Consider the following 19,120-nt stretch of genomic DNA (forward strand, 5'->3'; position numbering starts at 1 on the left):
TTACTCATGTTTGGGCTATGTTAACTGGGAGTAGTCCAACGAGTGCTTAAGCAGTGCCTGAAGAATTTTGTGGCAATAAGTTTTAAGACAAGTCCCATTATCGACACCATCATTTGGAAAAACTTGTCTATCTGAGCAATTAGGACCATCAGTGTTTCGTTGGATTGCAAAAGCATTTGCTCTTGACGTTTGCATTGCTGGTCATTGAACAGTTGCTACGAGTGGCGTCGCTGTTGGGATGACTCCTGCTGGCGATCTGGCTACTGTTGTTGTTGAGATCTTTGTTGTTTTGGTCATGGCCAGGTCCGGCCATATATATTCTTGATCAGGATCAATAGCCGAGTCGATCTGGCCATGTCCGTCCGTCTGTATGAACGCTGAGATCTCTGAAACTACTAGAGCTAGAAGGTTGAGATTAAGCACACGGACTCCAGAGACATACACGCAGCGCAAGTTTGTCTATTCATGTTGCCACGCCCACTCTAACGCCCAAAGCTGCCACGCCCACACTTTTGAAAATTGTTTTAATATTTCCATTTTTGTATTGGTCTTATAAATTTCTATCGATTTGCAAAAAAACTTTTAGCCACGCCCACTTTAACGACCACAAAATGTTTTGATATTTTTTCATTTTTGTGTTAGTCTTGTAAATTTCTATCAATTTGCCAAAAAACTTTTTGCCACGTGCACTCTAACGCCCACAAACCGCCCAAAGCTGCCACGCCCACACTTTTGAAAAATGTTTGGATATTTTTTCATTTTTGTAGTGGTCTTGTAAATTTCTATCGATTTGCCAAAACAGCCAAAAACTGTCAGTGTTGAAGACTCTCCTTCGCACTTCCACTAGCTGAGTAACGGGTATTAGATAGTCGGGAAACTCGACTATAGCGTTCTCTCTTGTTGGTGGTTTGTGGGCGTGGCAAAAAGAAATTTGGCAAATCGAGAGAAATTTAGAAGACTAACAAAACTGTGAAAAAATATCAAAACATTTTTTAAAAGTGTGGGCGTGGCGGTTTGTGGGCTTTAGAGTGGGCGTGGCCAAAAGTTTTTCTGTAAATCGATAGAAATTTACTAAAATGTGAAAAAATATCAAAACATTTTTCAGAATTTGGGCGGTTTGTGATCGTTATAGTGGTCGTGGCAACGTGAATCCACAAACTTGCGCTGCGTCTATGTCTCTGAAGTCCGCATGCTGAATTTCAACTTTCTAGCTTTTATTGCTCCTGAGATCTCAACTTTCATACTGACAGACGGACAGACGACCAGACGGACATGGCCTGATCGACTCGGCTATTGATCCTGATCAAGAATATATGGTCGGAAACGCTTCCTTCTGCCTGTTACATATTCTTCGGTGCTTTATTTTGCAATAAGCAGTTTCCAAATTTTTATTTATTTTATAAATATTAATTTCTTACTGTGTATTATGAAATATTTATTATCAACATATTTTGGGTGGAAAAAAAGCGCGCCAACTGTTTAGTTTTACTTTTTAATTTCTCTGAATATGTTTGCTTAAAGCTTATACGCAGGAGCTCCTAGATTTTTTTGAAATTTTCGCTATATAACCGAAAACACCCTTAATTGAAGTATTTTTGTTGCATTAACAAAGTACGAAAGTATGAGCGCGAATAGTAATTGCGATAATTAGTGATAATATAGGACCCCATTACAATTGTAACGGCCTCCCCGTGGAGATCCCTGTGTTCCGATTATTACATATTATTAATTATTAATTGTTAACATAAATAATAATATTTAAACGGTAGCTAATTCGATCGGCGATGTTAACAAATGAATATTTAAATAAAAAAAACTTCTTCGACATCAATTTTTAAATAATATTTTATTAGATCATATCGAAATTGACCAAAAAATTAATCAAATTCGTTTCTTAGATCAAAATTGATTTCATCAAAATCGTCTTCTAGCGCAAGCACGCACACATACACAATATCTCCTTTATTGTTTTTTACTCACACAAGCAAGACAATTCTATTTTTAGATTTTTACGCTCTCAATTTTAGGCGAGCGATAAGAGAGCAATTTTCGTCGTCACCAAAAAAGTGGCTGAAAAGTTCAAAACCAATGTATGGCCGTCACGCATCTGTCTTTGGTGAAACCCAGCTATTATGGGAGGATGCTGCTTTCATTGAAAAGCTACCCGTCTGTAGAGAATTTGTTAAATTTCTGGATACAAGATTCCAATGCTGCACTTCGAATCGTGGTTATAAAACCGGGGAAAGCCTTCAAGAACTCTAGAAATTCACTTGTCGCCACTACACCTTTCACTTGCTGACCTGTCTGCAATACTGTAAACCACATAATTATTGATTGCCCACAATTCAGAAGACTATCTCCCCAAGATCGCTAACAGGATGCAAAAAGGTTGGCTTTATGCCAACACAGTAAGCACAACAAATTGCTAAATTTTCGCTCATGACCTTCGTCATCATACATCCAGCCTGCTCAACCTCAGCTAGCTTCTGATACTTATTACAATGTATTGCAAGTAGTTGCTTAAGGATCAATCAATCTGGTCAATCTTCTTCCTTAGTGGCTCAAAATCTCGGATCAGACTTTGCCTTGTTGGCCATTGCCGTCAGCAATATTCAAAATAAATCAGGATCTTGGGTTCCTTGCCGCGCCTTGCTTGACTTCGGCTCGAAACTTCACATAACCACCTCTCATCTGGCACACACTTTCCAAATGCCCATGTACAAGTCTGCAGCTAATGTTTCTGAAATGGGTGATGCCAGATTAAGCTCAGCTGAATGTATGGTAAATATTAATTTCAAACTTCAGAGTTCGTTGCCTATAACGCAACTCTGGAAGCTCCTAATATCACGGACAACAAGCCCAACCTAACTGTAGACTCTGAAGACTGGAAAGTACCAATTCTTTAGGCTTGACTTGCTGATAGGCGCTAGTCTATTCTTTGATCTGCTGTGAGGAGGCCAAATAAAATTGGACATTCTGTAAAAAAATCGTTTCGGATGGGTTTTCACTGGTGGTAGCTCCAATCCTAAAAAGGATTGTTAAATCAAATACGCCTCAAATGCCTGATGATGACATCCGTCTGGAGGAACTGTTTCGCAAATTTTGGGAGATTGAAACCACTGCTGAATCCGTCTCTAGGCGCACAAAGGAAGAAATCGGCTTCGAGGCCCACCTTAAGTCTACATAATTTAGGCTTTCATCTGGAGAATATTCAGTTGGACTTTCTGCAAAGCAGAACCCGGAAATATTGGTAAATATTGGAGCTAGTATATTCTTTGATCTGCTGTGTGTAGGCCAAATAAAATTGACCGATGGACTTCCCATTCTCCAAGAACTCCTTTTTGATGGATTGTCACTGGTGGTAGCTCCAACCCTAACAAGTCGTCATCATCGACTGTTAAATTAAATGCTCCTCAAGTGGCTGATGATGACATCCGTGCGCAAATTTTGGGAGATATAAACCACTGCTGAGTCCGACACAAAAACTCGACTGCGAGGCCCACTTGAAGTCTACGTTTTCTAGGCTTCCATCTGGAGAATATTCAGTCCGACTTCCTGCAGAGCACAGCCCGGAAATATTGGGAGATTCCTATCACCAAGCCTATCGCCGTTTATTAAAACTGGAAAACAAACTGGAACGCCATCGCCAGCTCAAAGAGAAGTATTTGGCCTTTATTATCTGGGAATAGGTGATATTCCTGAGGACCACGTAACAGCTTCAGATTCCTTCAAGGGGACTGGCTTAGACCTTTTTTGCCTATTTTATTACAAAAATCCTGTTCGTTACAATGCACCCATCAAGTGCTATATTTGTATCTTTATCTGCTTTTCTACAAAGGCTGTCCATCTTGTTCTGGTGCAGGATCTCTCCACTTCTGCATTTCTTAATACATTGCGTCGATTTATACTGACTCGTGGAAAGCCTGCACGCATATGGTCGGACAGCCACCATTTTTGTCGGCGCTCGGAATGAGCAGAAGGATCTTAAGCGTTTGTTCCTGAACACATCACATCAAACTGCAGTACACGAATTCTGCTTGACTGATAGCATTGAGTGGCGATTCATCCCTCATCGCTCGCCTCATTTTGGAGGCCTCTGGGAGACGCCTGTAAAAACAGCAATCATAATTTTTACCGAGCTGTTGGCCCTGCCGTTTTGCCCGCTGATGACCTGTGCACACTCATTGCGGTAATAATTAATTCAAGACCTTTAATTCCTCTTTCAGAACACCCTGACGACCTTGAAGTACTAACGCCAACGCACTTCTTAGGCACGACCCCAACGTCCTGTCTGCTGAGTCTGATCTACCAAAATTAAATCTCAACCGATTGGATGGCTTGCAGCGAATAGATTACTACCAGCAAATATTCTTGATCCGGTGGAGATGTTATTATCTAACTCTTCTTCAGCAGCGTTCCAAATGGCGAGCACAGAAGACAGACGTTCAAATCGATAATGTCCTTTTAGTAAAAGACGAAAACCTGCTACTCTGAGAAGGCTAGAGAACCCTCACAACTATCTCCCCAAAATCCTTATGAACAACAGCCACACCCGCAGACGACTTAAGAGAAAACATCCCCTCGACCTCCCACAACAATAGACAATAAATTAATAAAATCCCGCAACAATTACATGTAGTACTTCCTTATGCCAATCTCTTCCACCAAATCATTTAATGATTGTCCACAGATTGGACAGATTTTAAACACGCACGCTAAAAAAAAACTTACAAAAATGTAATAAACATGGTTTCGGTAAACTTACGTTTAAAGCTTGCGGTCTCGGAAAGACTGGATCGGCGCCAATAATTTCTCTTCTACAAGTTCGAGAATTAGCTTACGAAACTTTGTCACGATATTTTTAGACAAAATACCTCGCGTTTAAAACAATAAACAAATATATTTTTTTTTAAGTGTCTAAAATTAGTTCTACCCCTTAATGTACCTGATAAAGGTATCCAGAGGGATTTCCCTGTACATGGCTTTTAGTGACTGAATAGTTCTTTATAAGACTTCAAAATTGCATATTTGATTTAGGATTAGGGATAGCTGTTGATAAACATATTTATAAAAATCGACTATAGTGCTTCTATTGTGGCTGTGAGCGTAGAGCTTATGTTCTAAAATTATCAAGCCACGTTTGTATGTGAAATGCTGCTGGGAATTTGCAAATGGCTATCCAGTCTTGTGGGGATTGAAAAAATTCTAAAACTCCGTCTGCCTGACCTGTAGTTTTCATACGGTTAGCAAAAATGATTTCGTATTATTGCGTCATACAATCATACTATTTTTTTTATTGTCGTTGTATTTATGGATTATGGTGCGTTTTTATACCGTCTACCCTCGTAAAGTAAACAACTGCCCCGCCCACATGTTTGAATAATGTTTTGATATTTTTGTTAGTCTTGTACATTTCTCTCGATTGTTTTTTAATAGCGTTGAATAAAATATGAATAAAATATTTTCTTTATGTAGTTTATGCGGTATATGGTCAGAGCATACTTTAAAACTCCTTTCGATGAGATAAGGACGGAAATATTTAGTTGCACACGCTTGTAATTTTTTTTTGCATAATTTATCTCATGTTCGTTCGGGACTTATGGGTATCGCGGGATAAAGATATTTTTAGCTATGTTTAGTGTCTAGGAAATTTGCTTATACCTTGTGATCGTCGAGTTCTCGGGAAGTAGAAAAGCGAGAAAGCACGCCCAAAATGTCTCACTTCTTCACTCAAAAATTGTTACGCCCACATTTTTTCATTTTATATGTCTTGCCAATTTGGCCACCCCCACAAACCGCCCAAAACCGTCATGAACAACACATTTGGAAAAATGTGTTCTTATTTGTTCATTTTATTATTTGCTTGTCAGTTATCATTGATAAGGGATTTAAATATTTATGTCGTATTGATTTAAATAACTCCTACTGTTGGCTCTGGACAAGCAATTGACGAATGAAATACAGGTAGTTGCCCGGGTTTGATGTCTAAGGTATTTGCTTATGAGTTTATTCATATTTTCAACATCCGATACATACTGATTATACATATATATATATATTTACAATCTCAAATTCCTGTTTGTGTTGTCTGTATCTTTCCCCATCTAAAAAGATTAATTTTTTAAAGGCTATGTGTGACTCAAGAGATGGTATAATTATTGTCAAACCAAGCACTCGAAAGTATCGAGTCACAATTTATTGATAATGGAGATGAAATCCGTGAAATCCGTGCTCTCATTTCAGAGCTGATATTAATGACATCTGATGCGAAAATATGACCAAAGATGATTTAAGTTAATATTGCTGTGCGAACTAGATCGGTAAACCGACCCACGTGTTACTAGAGGTCTTTCGATATCGGTTTCTCTTTCGGGATAATGATGAACCGTCTGTTTCGAGACGTTCTTCAGTTTAAAGTTAATAAACTTTGGCGTATTTATTACACCTTCTGCAATGCAGGTCATTAACGAAAACTTTCCAATATCCAGAAAACTCTTGACCATCAAGAACTCTTGTTATAGTTATGTCGGCTGTTAACCTTATGATGAATATTAGAATAATTGTGAAAACGTGCTTACGGGATATTCTTAAACGGTAGTTGTGGAAAGCGCTTTGGTTAGAACTAATAGCCCTTTAACCGCGTTACTCGAGGCGGCACATTCTGTGTTGTCGATCAGGACGAACAAATTTACCGAACAAAATTACCTACAGGGTTCCTGCAAATGGAAAGTGATAGGGATAGCCGACAATTCAGAGAAAACTTTGTAATTGAGTGGAGTATATTTTTGACCTTTTTTGGGACGACCACGAATTTTGTCGGGACCCAGAGTATATACGGACTCAACACTTTCAAAATCGTTCAGAAAGAAGTTATCGTTTATAATGTGGCACAATTTATATACATTGTATGAAGAAGAATATTCTATACAACCTATAAAAATTCTATATATAAGTAATAGCATTTACTCCTATGCTTGATTGCATTCTATTTTTGGCCTTCTTATGGAAGAAAAATCCCACAAATCAGGAACCATCGAATACACACGTTTTGCCACGCACACTCTAACGCTCTGACGCCGCCCAAAACTACCACGCGCACACATTTGAAAATGTTGCGAATTTGTCAATATGCCACAAAATTGTGCACTTTCTCGTATGGTGTGGGGTACCTGAGTAACGGGCATCTGATAATCGAGGATGGCAAGCATCTAAAAAAAAAGTGCACTGCGTATGAGTTATTGAAATTTGCATGTTTAATGTTATATTGTTCCCGTTATCAGTGTTCTTACGGACAAACAGACGAACATAGCCAGATCGACTCTGCTAGTGATTCCAATCAATATATATACTTTTTACAACTTCGGTTTTAATTTCCCTTACTGAGTAAGGGGTATCTGATAGTTAACGAAATCAACTTTAGGGTTCTTACTTAATTCGTTCTTTATTAGTTCTAAGTATAAGTAACGAACACACAACTATTTAAAATACTTGTTTTCTTTGATTTTTTAGTCCAGCTGAAACAAGTCTCCTCATAAAAATACTGGGAAAGGGGCTGGTAAACACAAAATTATCACTCGACATCCAACAAAAAAATCCAAATTCACCCTTACATTCCGTGAAAACATTTGAAGCTTTACACCTGTAAGTAAACGGATTAGCATTTATTCTTTTAGCATGAACTTTATAAAGGTTTTACAAACATTTTATTTTTTAGAAAGGCGTCTTTGTTAAAGGGAATTTACGCAATGGGTTTTAATACTCCATCAAAAATTCAAGAAACAGCGTTGCCCACTCTACTTGCAGATCCACCACAAAATATGATAGCACAAAGCCAGTCTGGGACAGGCAAAACAGCTGCATTTGTATTGGCCATGCTTAGCCGAGTCAACGTCAACTTAAATCATCCTCAGGTACTTAAATTTGTTTAAAAACTAAAAAATATTTATTTATTTATATTTAATGCTACGATACTTTAAATTCTTCTCAAAGGGGAAAAACCAACTTATCAACAACATATAATTTCGGCTTTAATTTGTTCCTATCCGGTATAATCCAGGGTATAATCAAAGACATTAGAATAACAAGATGCGTAACGCCATACGATTTTTTTGCACACGATTTTTTCGTGGTGGCTTTTCAAGTGGCTCCAGGCTCTCTCGAAATTTTGTTCAAAAGCCAGTGAGCGGAGAGCTCTAGAGCCAGCAGCTCTCTTGTACGCATACAGCGACAGCTGACCACTGTATTGGTGCACACGTATGCACAAGCATTGTAAAAATGACAAAATATGCCCTTCATTTTAGAAGTTCTTAGACTTTAAATCTATATTATTTTTTATAAATTGCCACCACTTAAAAACTTTGGTTTGCATTGCCTTAACATAACAATTATTTAAATTCAACATAGAAATAATAATAGCACAATCTATGTACCTAATAATGCATAATAATTTTCAAATATGATTTTATATTAGAATAGTTTTCATTAGAGTATTCAGCGTGCGACGTGTGAAAAATATAAGACGACAATGATTCTTCGGTGCTTATGTCCGCACTTCGTGCATCAATGAAATCAATTTTGCAATAAAGAGTTCCATATTTTTATTTATTTTATAAATAATATTTTAGTTTTAAATTATTTTTATGAAATATTTTAAATGTAATTTCTTTTTGTTTGTTGTTCTTTGTTTTAAATTACAGTAGTTTTAATAATTTACTTTGTATACGTTTTAATTATTTACTATAGTTATTTAGTCAAATTACTAGTATAAAAATTACCAATTCAGTATTTAAAATGCAAATAAGATTCACTTAAATTATTTTTTTATATTTTATTTTGATATTTTTAAAAAAGCGCGCAATTATGGGTGGTAAGAAATGCTCTTCGAGTAACGGGTATAAACAACTTTTTTCAAACCATAAGAGTTACGAATCGAAATTGACCAAAACATTAATCAAATTTGTTTCTTAGATCAAAATTGATTTCGGCCCTAGAATCGTCTTCTAGCATAAGCACGCACACATGCACACGATCTCCTTTATTGTTTTTACTCATACAAGCAAGACAATTCTATTTTTAGATTTTAACGCTCACGATTTTAGGCGAGCGAAAAGAGAGCAATTTTGGTCGTCACCAAAAAAGTGGCTGCATAGTGCAAAACCAATGTATGGCCGTTACGCATCTTGTTATTATAATGTCTTTGGTATAATAATAACCGATACTCCTTAAGTAAAAGGGTATTAAAGTGTATATATTGGCTTATGCACATTTCGTATCACGAAAGAGGGAAGAGTTAATTAAATATTAATTCAATAATACATGTGAGATGCAACGCACTTGCCGAAAACGCTGAGCCATGACCACACGAGCGTCCGCACCACCACACCAGCATCCGCTCAAATAATAATGTACTTGCCCAAATTGCTGACCTAGCGTCTGCGACACTTCCGCGATTCTTCAGCAACGAGGCTTCTGCCGCGACCGACGCCAGCGACAGCGTTTTTTTAGGGTCAGATTAGGGTACAATAATTTAGTCGTCAAATATAACCAAATAAAACGGACGGTCTTTGACCGCTCAACAAATTTTAATTTCTTACTATGTATTATAAAATATTTATTATACCCGTTACTCGTAGAGTAAAAGTATGTAACAGGCAGAAGGAAGCGTTTCCGACCATATAAAGTATACATATTCTTGTTCAGGATCAATAGCCGAGTCGACCTGACCATGTCCGTCTGTCCGTCTGTGCGTCTGTCTGTCCGTATAAACGTCGAGATCTCTAGAACTATAAAAGCTAGAAAGTTGAGATGAGGCATACAGACTCCAGAGACATAGACGCAGCAAGTTTGTCGATTCATGTTGCCACGCCCACAAAGCGCCCAAAGCTGCCACGCCCACACTTTTGAAAAATGTTTTGATATTTTTTCATTTTTGTATTGGTCTTGTAAATTTCTATCGTTTTGCCAAAAACTTTTTGCCACGCCCAGTCTAACGCCCACAAACCGCCCAAAGCTGCCACGCCCACACTTTTGAAAAATGTTTTAATATTTTTTCATTTTTGTATTAGTCTTGTAAATTTCTATCGATTTGCCAAAAAACTTTTTGCCACGCCCACTCTCACGCCCACAAACCGCCAAAAACTGTCAGTGTTGAAGACTCTCCTTCGCACTTCCACTAGCTGTGTAACGGGTATCAGATAGCCGGGGAACTCCACTATAGCGTTCTCTCTTGTTTGATTTGCATGTGCTGCACGACAGTGTTACTTGCCATGGTGGTTTGGGAGGACGAAATATATATAACATTATAGCACTTGACATCTGTCACTCAAACAATATGGCCGCAATGAGCTATCAAAGTTCGAGCGTCCCTATTGTATAACCGTTTACGTTCGTAAATTCGTTCCAAATTGCATAACATGTAGTTCTGTGAAATCACCTTCTGGAAAAGTTCAAGCGGAACTGCATTCAAAGACAAGTATACCGTGGCATACGATTCATATCGATACAACGGGAAAATTGAGCGGCTAGAGCGATTTGAAAAAGTATGTCATTGTCCAGATGCTTATATAAAGTTTGTTTATTTATATCACACGTTAAAGATAGACACCGAAAGTTGTGTTAGTGCTGTGTAATCTTCCCTATCCTTGTTTGTTGTGCAAATCTTATGATCGCCGATCAGGAAAAATGTTTCACCAGCTGTAAGTTTTTAGAGTTCTATTTTACAAAAAAATTAAACTTCAAATACAGTTGCTACAGGAGCAAGTCGTGCAAATGGGCAGGTCGAACGACTGATGAGTACGGTAAAAAAATTTGTTGTCAGTGATAGAATCGAGTCAACGATCATGGCAGGACGCTCTTGGCTAAGTTCAACTGGCACTGTGCTGTACCATTTGTCGTGCCACTGAGGCAAGACCCCTTGGATTAGTTCCCCCTTGTGAGATTGAATGCGAAATAGAATTGGCAAGCATTGGAGCTCATGCTACAAAAAATATGAATTCCTTAGCGTCATCAGTAAGGCAGCTGTTGTTAAGCACCTCGTAGGTGACTATGTGTTATTGAAAAAAGATAAGAGTCACCAAACCAAATTGGATCCGAAATTCAGAGGACCGTTTTTGGTAGTATTTGAAGTATACGCTGCAGTCATTGAGAGGTATCCGAACGTTCAAGTATTGTCTTGAGAATATAAGAAAAATGGCAAATGTCAAAATTCCAAACAAATTGAATAACGAAAATAGAGAGAAACGCCCGCTAATGAGTTCAGTTGCGTCCAAAAGTGACGATGACCTGTGAGTTATCCGTCGAGATGAGACAATGAGTGACTATTGAAGAATTATCCGTCCAGGGGAAACGACGACATAGAGTTATTCGTCTAGGTAAGAGGATGAGTATGATTTAAATAAATGATTAACAATGTGATAACTGGCGGACGATCAATATGTGGCTTATAATAATAGGCATTACTAAAACAAGTTGTTCATTAAAGAAGGAGAATATGAAAATGTAATAAGTTATTTCAGCAACAATGAACCAGATGCTGTTTTTATTTGAAACACAAAATGTATGGAATAGACCTAATAAGTAAAAGTAAGAATGAAATGAATTAAAAGTGACCGAATTTTTACGAAAATGTGTTATCTCTGTATGTGTTATCTCAGTATTGAAATGTAAATGTCAGAATGGCCGTGTCGGGGCGAAATTAATGGGCATGCACATAGGCGTTATTTGCTTCTTATTCCGTTTGTGGCAAAGTAACTTGTGTTCCAGACTGTACTGTTTTTTCTTCTCCTTGTGTCAATGTATGTATGGGAGTAAAACGACAAATTATCTGAGAATGGGAATAAATGTGTTATAGCGAGACCGATAGAGGCTTGAGGACAGAGCGTCAATTTATATTTAGAAGCCAAAGCAGAAAAGTGAACTCGTTGATGCGCGCAGCCTTACAAAATCGATCCACTATGGAAGAACCAATGGACAACAATACTCCAAATCCTGACGACCCGATATATACATGTATACATGTCGGAGAATTATTTTGTATTTCTAGACTTAATTGTAGGAAGTTTCTTAGTGTAATCAAGTATGAAAATAAAGAAAGATCAAGGATAAAGGAAGAAGAAAAGGACTGGAAAAGAGCTTTTCCATGAGAGAGTGTGGCACAATGTAAGAAAAAAAAAGATATTTAAAATATAGTAATGCAGTTCGAGAACTCCGTCGAGAACAGTAGAACTACTTCAAAGAAATAAATAATTGCGGATCTACATGGTCTTTCTTCTCCAACATTCATATATAAACATATACATATATAGACAAGTATACATATATAACCATATATCTGGAGTTTTATTATAAATACTTTTAACTTTATTAGTATTTAAAGATCCATTAATGAAGAACACCGTCGCCTTTATTGACGTATTGTCGCTCTTGCAGCCACACTGGCAGAACGCAAAACTTCCTTCCTCAACTAGCTTTAGGTCACTACCAAATAGATATTAGGTCGTCAACATCATATTGTCTGTACATATATTGCACATATTCTTGCTCTCGTTCTACGGGTTCATTATCGGACTCTTCGGCTTCATTCGTAACTCACTGCGTTCTTCGTTGAAAACTGCTACAGCCGCTTTGTCTATCAAGTCTCGTACCTGTAGATCATCTTTCGTTCGCATTTTGACACCAACTAGTAGCTCAAAAGGCGTCATATTTATGATTCTGGTAAATGTTGTGTTGATCGCTTGCTGTAATCTGTTGAATTATATATCCTGAATTAAAAATCCTGTCCGTTAACCCTTGTTGCGTCAGTAGTCGTCTTCACTAGCTTTATTCACTCGCCGTCGCAATTTTTAACAAAGTTTTGATATGTAAATGCCGGACTCCATTCGTTATAATGAATGCTAAGTTGCCAATGCTGACACTTTGGTTTCTGACCTCGTTTGCTGTGGTTAACTTCGTTGGATAGAGCCACCCAAGTTTCGTAAAGGAATCGATTACAGCCAAACAGCGTTGACTTGAGCGGACCCAAGAAGTAAATGTGGTATGTTAAAAATGGAACGTCTTCTTTCTGGAATGGGTGGTGTAGTAGATTGCTTGCTTCATTTGCGATCCGTTAAAATGCATAGAATACAGCACTCAATATACTTTTATTAGGCACTACTATTAGCTCATCGTCACCGGAGACCGGCATTGCCAACAATCAAGCATCGTTGACACCTAGCTGACACTGATGAAAGATGAACGGTTGAGCGAGACGGTGGGCCAACGGCAGGACTACTAATTATTCTAAACGATAATAGTAATGAATTGATTTCAACCGAAAAGTGTGTTATGTCACTGAAGAAGCGGGTTATTACATACAGCATACCTGTTTTTAATCATCGTATGCATTTTTTCATTGCTTAAAAATTCTTTGATGGCTCTAATCTTTCCGCCGCCTGCATGCGTATCTTTCATGCGTATATTTTCCCTTATAAGCATCACTGGATATCGGCTGAGAGCATCGACATATTTCATTCGCATGCCAGATTAATGTATAGTTATAGTTTTATTTTTGTAGAAAACGAATGCAGCGAGCCACCCTGTTGCATAAGCTTTGTTTTTCTAAAGTTTTAGTGAAAGCGTTGCAGTCAATACAGCCTAACCAATACTAAACTTAGTCAAAGCTTCGATGACTGCCAATAATTCTAGCTTATAGCTACAGTATTTACGCTCTGCATCTGTGGTCTTTTTCTTTACATAAAATACACAGAATGCAGTTGAACATCGTCGACGTTCATCTGTAATAAAAACTGATCCGAATCCAACAATAGTCTCATTATAAATACTGAAAACAGGGTTCTTAGTTAGAACTTTTTCAACTTCTTTAACTGCATTCTCTTCGTCTAAATCAAATTTAAACTTAGCCTTATTTTGTAAACTCAGTTAAAGGTGAATCTATCCCTCCGTAATTTGGTATAAACTTCCAGAAATAGCCCGTCAAGCCCAAAAAACTGTTTAATGTCTAAAAAATTTTAATAGTTTGGGGTACTAGAACTTGGAAACAGCTTCGATTATCTCAGATGAGTGGTATATTCAGCTATTTTTTATAACTTTGTATCCTTAGTAAGGACTCAGGCCGAGGGAGGGGCATCCGACGTTCGGACACCACCGTAAGCTTGTCGATTTTGGGTCGTGGGGTCTTGGAAAGCCCCTAACCTCTCCAACATAACGAGAATAAATATATTAGTGCCTGTAAAAGTTCGAACCGTTCGTCAGTCAGCAGTCTTTACTGCCCCACAAGCTGTAGCTTGATCGTAAATCGATCGGGCAACGTTTCGGCCACATTCCCTGCTCTTCATGCGTCCGCATGCCTGATAGAACGATCCCCTTTCTGTCATGGCTAGTGCCATGTGTACTGTGTAATACAAAAATTAGAGGCTAACATACAAAGATTATAAGAAGTTTTTTTTTTTTTTTTTTTTTTTGCTTTTTTTATTATTTATTGAATCTTCCCTTTGTGTTAAGAGACTAACAATAAGTGTTCAAATCTTAATCTAACTTAATTAACTTTCACTTAGTGATAGTTTTTTCATTAATGCCCTAATAAGTTTATTGCTGGGCTGGGAGGTCGTTGCGATGCAGCCGGCTTTGACTGCATACTCGGATTAGTTTTCTTGCGAGGGGATTTGTATGGGGTGTCAGCTTTTTGTTATACTTCGTTTTTTTCTCAGCTATTACTTCGATTACTAATTTGATTTTTAGGTCTCTGTGTATGTTTTCGTTCCGAAGGTACCACGGCGCTCCAGTGATAATTCTCAGAATTCTTGACTGTGCTCGCTGAATAATGTCTATGTTACTTCTGGATGCGTTGCCCCACAGCTCGGAGCCATAAGTCCAGATAGGTTTTAAGACGGAGTTGTATAGAAGAGCTTTGAACTCCAGACTAAGTGGAGAGCGAGCATTTATGAGCCAGTGGAGGTTCCTTGCTTTAAGTTTAAGATGTGTCGATTTGGCTTCTATATGTTTGCGCCAAGTGAGCCGCCTGTCCAGATGAACTCCCAGATATGTTACCTCGTCGGCTTGTGGAATGCATATGTTATTCAAGACCAGTGGTGGGCATGTTTGTTTGTTTAAGGTAAAGGTAACCTGCTTGCATTTTTGAACATTTATTGAAATTCTCCAGTCGGCAAGCCATCGTTCTACAGATGTTAAGTGTCGGGATAGGAGTGCCGTGGCTTTTATTGGGCATTTGGAGCGACTGAGTATCGCGGTATCATCAGCGAACGTGGAGGTTGTTAGATTGTAGTCTATGGGGAAATCCGCCGTATACAGGGTGTATAAGATTGGACCCAGTACACTGCCTTGCGGCACTCCAGCTTCGATTGCGCAATCGCGTGAAGTGCTTGTATCGCATCTTATTGCAAACACTCTGTTATATAGGTATGACTTCAGTAGCTTATGTGTGTTTTGGGGCAACAGCTTGATTATTTTAAACAAAAGTCCATCGAGCCACACTCTGTCAAATGCCTGCGCGACGTCTAGAAAAATGGCTGTGCAGTATTCTCGATGTTCAAAAGCAGTACGAATTTCTGACGTGATTCGATTGACCTGTTCGATGGTTCCATGTTTTTCTCTAAAGCCAAATTGATGTGTTGGAAGTGTGTTGTTTATTCTAAGATGAGGGCTAATCCGAAGGAGTAGCATTTTTTCAAACAGCTTTGAAAGACATGTTAGTAAGCTTATCGGTCTATATGATGATGGCTGCGTTTTATCTTTTCCTGGCTTTGGAATCATTACTATGGTCGACTTTTTCCATTTTTGAGGGAAGTATCCAAGCTTGGCGATTGCGTTGAACAACAGGCAGATGTGAAGAATAGCACACTTTGGGAGTTCAATGAGCATTCTTGGAGTTATTAGGTCGTAGCCAGGCGATTTTCTTGGGTTCAGTTGCTCTTTGATAACCTTTGCTAGTTCACATGGTCGGAATTCAAAGGGTTCTTGAGGATCTAGATTGGCTGCTATTAAAGGAGGGAGAATAAATGTGTTGGTAGAGGGATTTGGTCGGAATACATTTTGTAAATGGTCAGCGAAAGCACTGGCTCTTTCTTCATCACTTCGAAACCAGGTGCCAGAGGGACTTCGTAGTGGCATAATTGGCGCTATTGGAGTCTTTAGGTTTCTGTGAGCTCTCCAAAGAGGGTACTTAGTGCTGGTGGGAGAGAGTTGCTCGATATGTGAACGTTGGCTGTTTTTTTCCTCTTGTTTGAGAGCATTGGTAAGCCTGCGTGTGGCTATCTTAAGCATGTGCTTTGTAATTGGTGATCTATTAGACTGCCAATCCCTTCGTAGGCGTCGTTTATCTAATACCAGCCGCTCGATTTCGCGATTAGTTTTGATGTAGTTTGGTTTTGCATACGTCACTGGCGGGGTTGAAGCCTTTGCAGCCGAAACTAAAATGTTTCCAAGAGTTTCCGTTGACTTGTCTATATCCTCCTTTGTAGATAATGCCGTCGTTAGTTCTATGTGTGAACAGACATACTTTTGATACCTTGGCCAGTTTGTTCTAAAATTTGTGAGTCTATACGGTGGGTCGACGATGTGGGGGCGAGTTAGCATATTTAGAAAAACAGGTGAGTGATCTGATGATAAATCTGCTAGTGCTTCGGCGGTGACCATGTTGCGGGGGACATGTTTAGTAATTGCAAAATCGATCAGGTCTGGGATTTTTCTTGGGTCTGCTGGCCAGTATGTAGGCTTACCCGGGGATACATAGTCTAGCTTGTTTTCTGGCTTCGTAAGCGCATTGTACAATTGCTTACCCTTTGGCGTCACAAGTCGAGATCCCCAATGGGTGTTCTTGGCGTTATAGTCACCCGCTGCGATGAACCTGTCACCTAGTGTGTTAAAGAATTCCATGAATTGATCCTCAGAGATTGGAAAGCGCGGTGGGCAGTAGACTGCGGCTAGAGTCGTTGAACCATTGTTGAGTTGTAAGGCTATGGACGTAGATTGTAAGTAGTTTTTGTCAAAATTGTTTAAGTGGTGGTGTTTTATGCGATTTCTGATGAGTATTCCAGTGCCTCCATGAGCTTTACCATCTGGATGATTTGTACCATAGAACAAGTATCCTGGTATATGAAAATTGTTTTTATTTGTGAGGTGCGTTTCTGATAGTAGCATTACGTCGATGTTTTTTTCGTAAATGAACTGTGTGAGCTCTTGTGTATGCCGTGAAACGCCATTTGCGTTCCACAGAGATATCCGTAGGGAAGCCATTATGGGGATTTTGAAGATACAAGAAGTTGAATCAGGATATTTTGGTTTTTCATGAGCTCTTGCAAAGTATTTTGCATGAACGTCATAAAGTCTTTCATGCTTTGCTGTAGGGATAGCATCATAGCTTCGATGCCACTTTGTTGTGTTTGTTGGATGTTTGTCGGTGTATGTTCGGAATGAGCAGTTCTTGTCGGTGGGGCGGGCACTTCTAGTCCGGATTTTAGGGCGCTAGCGAAAGAAATTGTTGGAGTAGTGCTTGGGACAGTTAGGGGTGGTTGAAAAATCGGTTGCGGAGTATTTTGCATGAACGTCATAAAGTCTTTCATGCTTTGCTGTAGGGATAGCATCATAGCTTCGATGCCACTTTGTTGTGTTTGTTGGATGTTTGTCGGTGTATGTTCGGAATGAGCAGTTCTTGTCGGTGGGGCGGGCACTTCTAGTCCGGATTTTAGGGCGCTAGCGAAAGAAATTGTTGGAGTAGTGCTTGGGACAGTTAGGGGTGGTTGAAAAATCGGTTGCGGAGAGTAGAAATTGACTTTGTTGTATGTATGTGCTGTGGCAATACGTTTGTTTAGGCGGCTCTTCAATTCTTTGTACACCACACAGCCTCTGTAGTTTGCAGTATGTTTTTCCCCGCAGTTACTGCATTTCTTCACAGACTTATCGTCCTTGTTTTTGGGGCAGTTTGCGGTAGTATGAGGTTCGCTACAGACAACACATACGGTCTTAAGGGTGCAGTATGCCTTGGTGTGGCCGTATTCTTGGCAATTAGTACATTGAACTGGATTGATACGTTTGTGCGGCTCCTCCACGGTGATCCTCCGATGTAGCAAGTACTGTAAATTGTATATTGGGTGCACTTCGTTTTTCTTTAGTGCCTGGAGCTCTGGTTCGAGTTCTATTTTGAATAGTGGCTGCGGAACTTTGTCTTTGTTTAAAATATTAATAGCTGTCTTTGCAGAAAAGTTTTTGGCCTTCATAGCCTCAATTATCTCAGCTGGTGTCACTGTTGCTTCAATGCCCTTAAGTACTACCTGTAGCCCTTTGCAACTTTTTAATTGGTATGTGTAGTAGTTTTTACCAGCATCATTTAGGTATTTAGTCACTATACGGTGGTCTGCTTCTGTTTGGATCTGTAGTTTTATTTCATGAATATTTCCTTTTTAAGTGGGATAATGTGGAATTTGCTGTCACCAATCAAAGCAACGAGTTTATTTACAAGTGCATTTGTACTTTGTTCTCGTATGAAAATTGGTGGAGGCCTGGTCTTTTTTTGTTCCCCTACCGTTTTTTCGTTGGGTTGTTCGGTCGCAGAATCAGCCAAGATAGCATATCGGTTTGAATTATTTACTGCAGAGTTTTCATTGCCGTTGCTGGTTCGATTGATTTTGGGTTGATTACCTGCCTTATTGTTTTGAGGGCTGAGCTTTCTCTTGATTTGGATGTAGCGATCCATGCCAGTCTGCACAGTCGAAATCGACTTCTGCTTTTGTTTTGATTCTTCTTTGCGTGCATTATTGTTGTTGCAAACGGTCAGTGCTGCTGAATTATTTACAGCTGGCACAGCGATAATTAGTTGGGCCGCTGACGAAGTTGTTGTTGTGGTAGCAGTGACAGTTGCCAGTGAGGTCACTGCACTCGTTATTGCAGTGTTACAGTTACCCGGGACGGTCGTTTGGCGCTGCGAGAGGAGCGGGGTAGGAGAGGCGGTCTCTTCGCTCCACGACTTGTGAGCCGAAGCAGGCAGAGAGGGAGAGCAAGAACGCGGTCTGTCGTTCTCTGAGGGCAAAAGTTTCGAGTTAGTTGAAGGTGAGGGTGCTCGATCACCGATTTGCGGTGAGACGAAAGAAAAGTATGCATTGTTGCGTTGTAA

The 19,120-nt window shown here is 39.2% G+C and overlaps 1 protein-coding gene and 1 long non-coding RNA gene across 7 annotated transcripts in view; both read left to right on the forward strand.

Annotated features, from left to right (window-relative positions):
* Positions 1-19,120, forward strand: part of LOC120457591 (DEAD-box helicase Dbp80) — a 195,776-nt gene that overhangs the window by 16,597 nt on the left and 160,059 nt on the right. For all 4 annotated transcript variants that reach the window (XR_005617035.1, XM_039645101.2, XM_039645102.1 and 1 more), the window contains exons 3-4: positions 7,510-7,641; positions 7,715-7,910. Coding sequence is in view for 3 of the 4 variants with exons in the window: in XM_039645101.2 (XP_039501035.1) it covers positions 7,510-7,641; positions 7,715-7,910 (328 nt within the window). In the remaining variant the exon portion in view is untranslated. The remainder of the gene's footprint in view (positions 1-7,509; positions 7,642-7,714; positions 7,911-19,120) is intronic.
* LOC120457593 lies at positions 10,114-14,429 on the forward strand. Of its 3 annotated transcripts, none has more exons than XR_005617037.1 (3): positions 10,114-10,538; positions 10,596-10,694; positions 10,744-14,429. It is a non-coding gene; the product is annotated as an uncharacterized LOC120457593 (long non-coding RNA). The 3 variants fall into 3 exon arrangements; XR_005617036.1 differs by having other exon boundaries at positions 10,600-10,694; XR_005617038.1 differs by having other exon boundaries at positions 10,600-10,694; positions 10,753-14,429.

This window comes from Drosophila santomea, unplaced genomic scaffold, assembly GCF_016746245.2.
Source record: "Drosophila santomea strain STO CAGO 1482 unplaced genomic scaffold, Prin_Dsan_1.1 Segkk5_quiver_pilon_scaf, whole genome shotgun sequence".
Lineage (NCBI taxonomy): Eukaryota > Metazoa > Arthropoda > Insecta > Diptera > Drosophilidae > Drosophila > Drosophila santomea.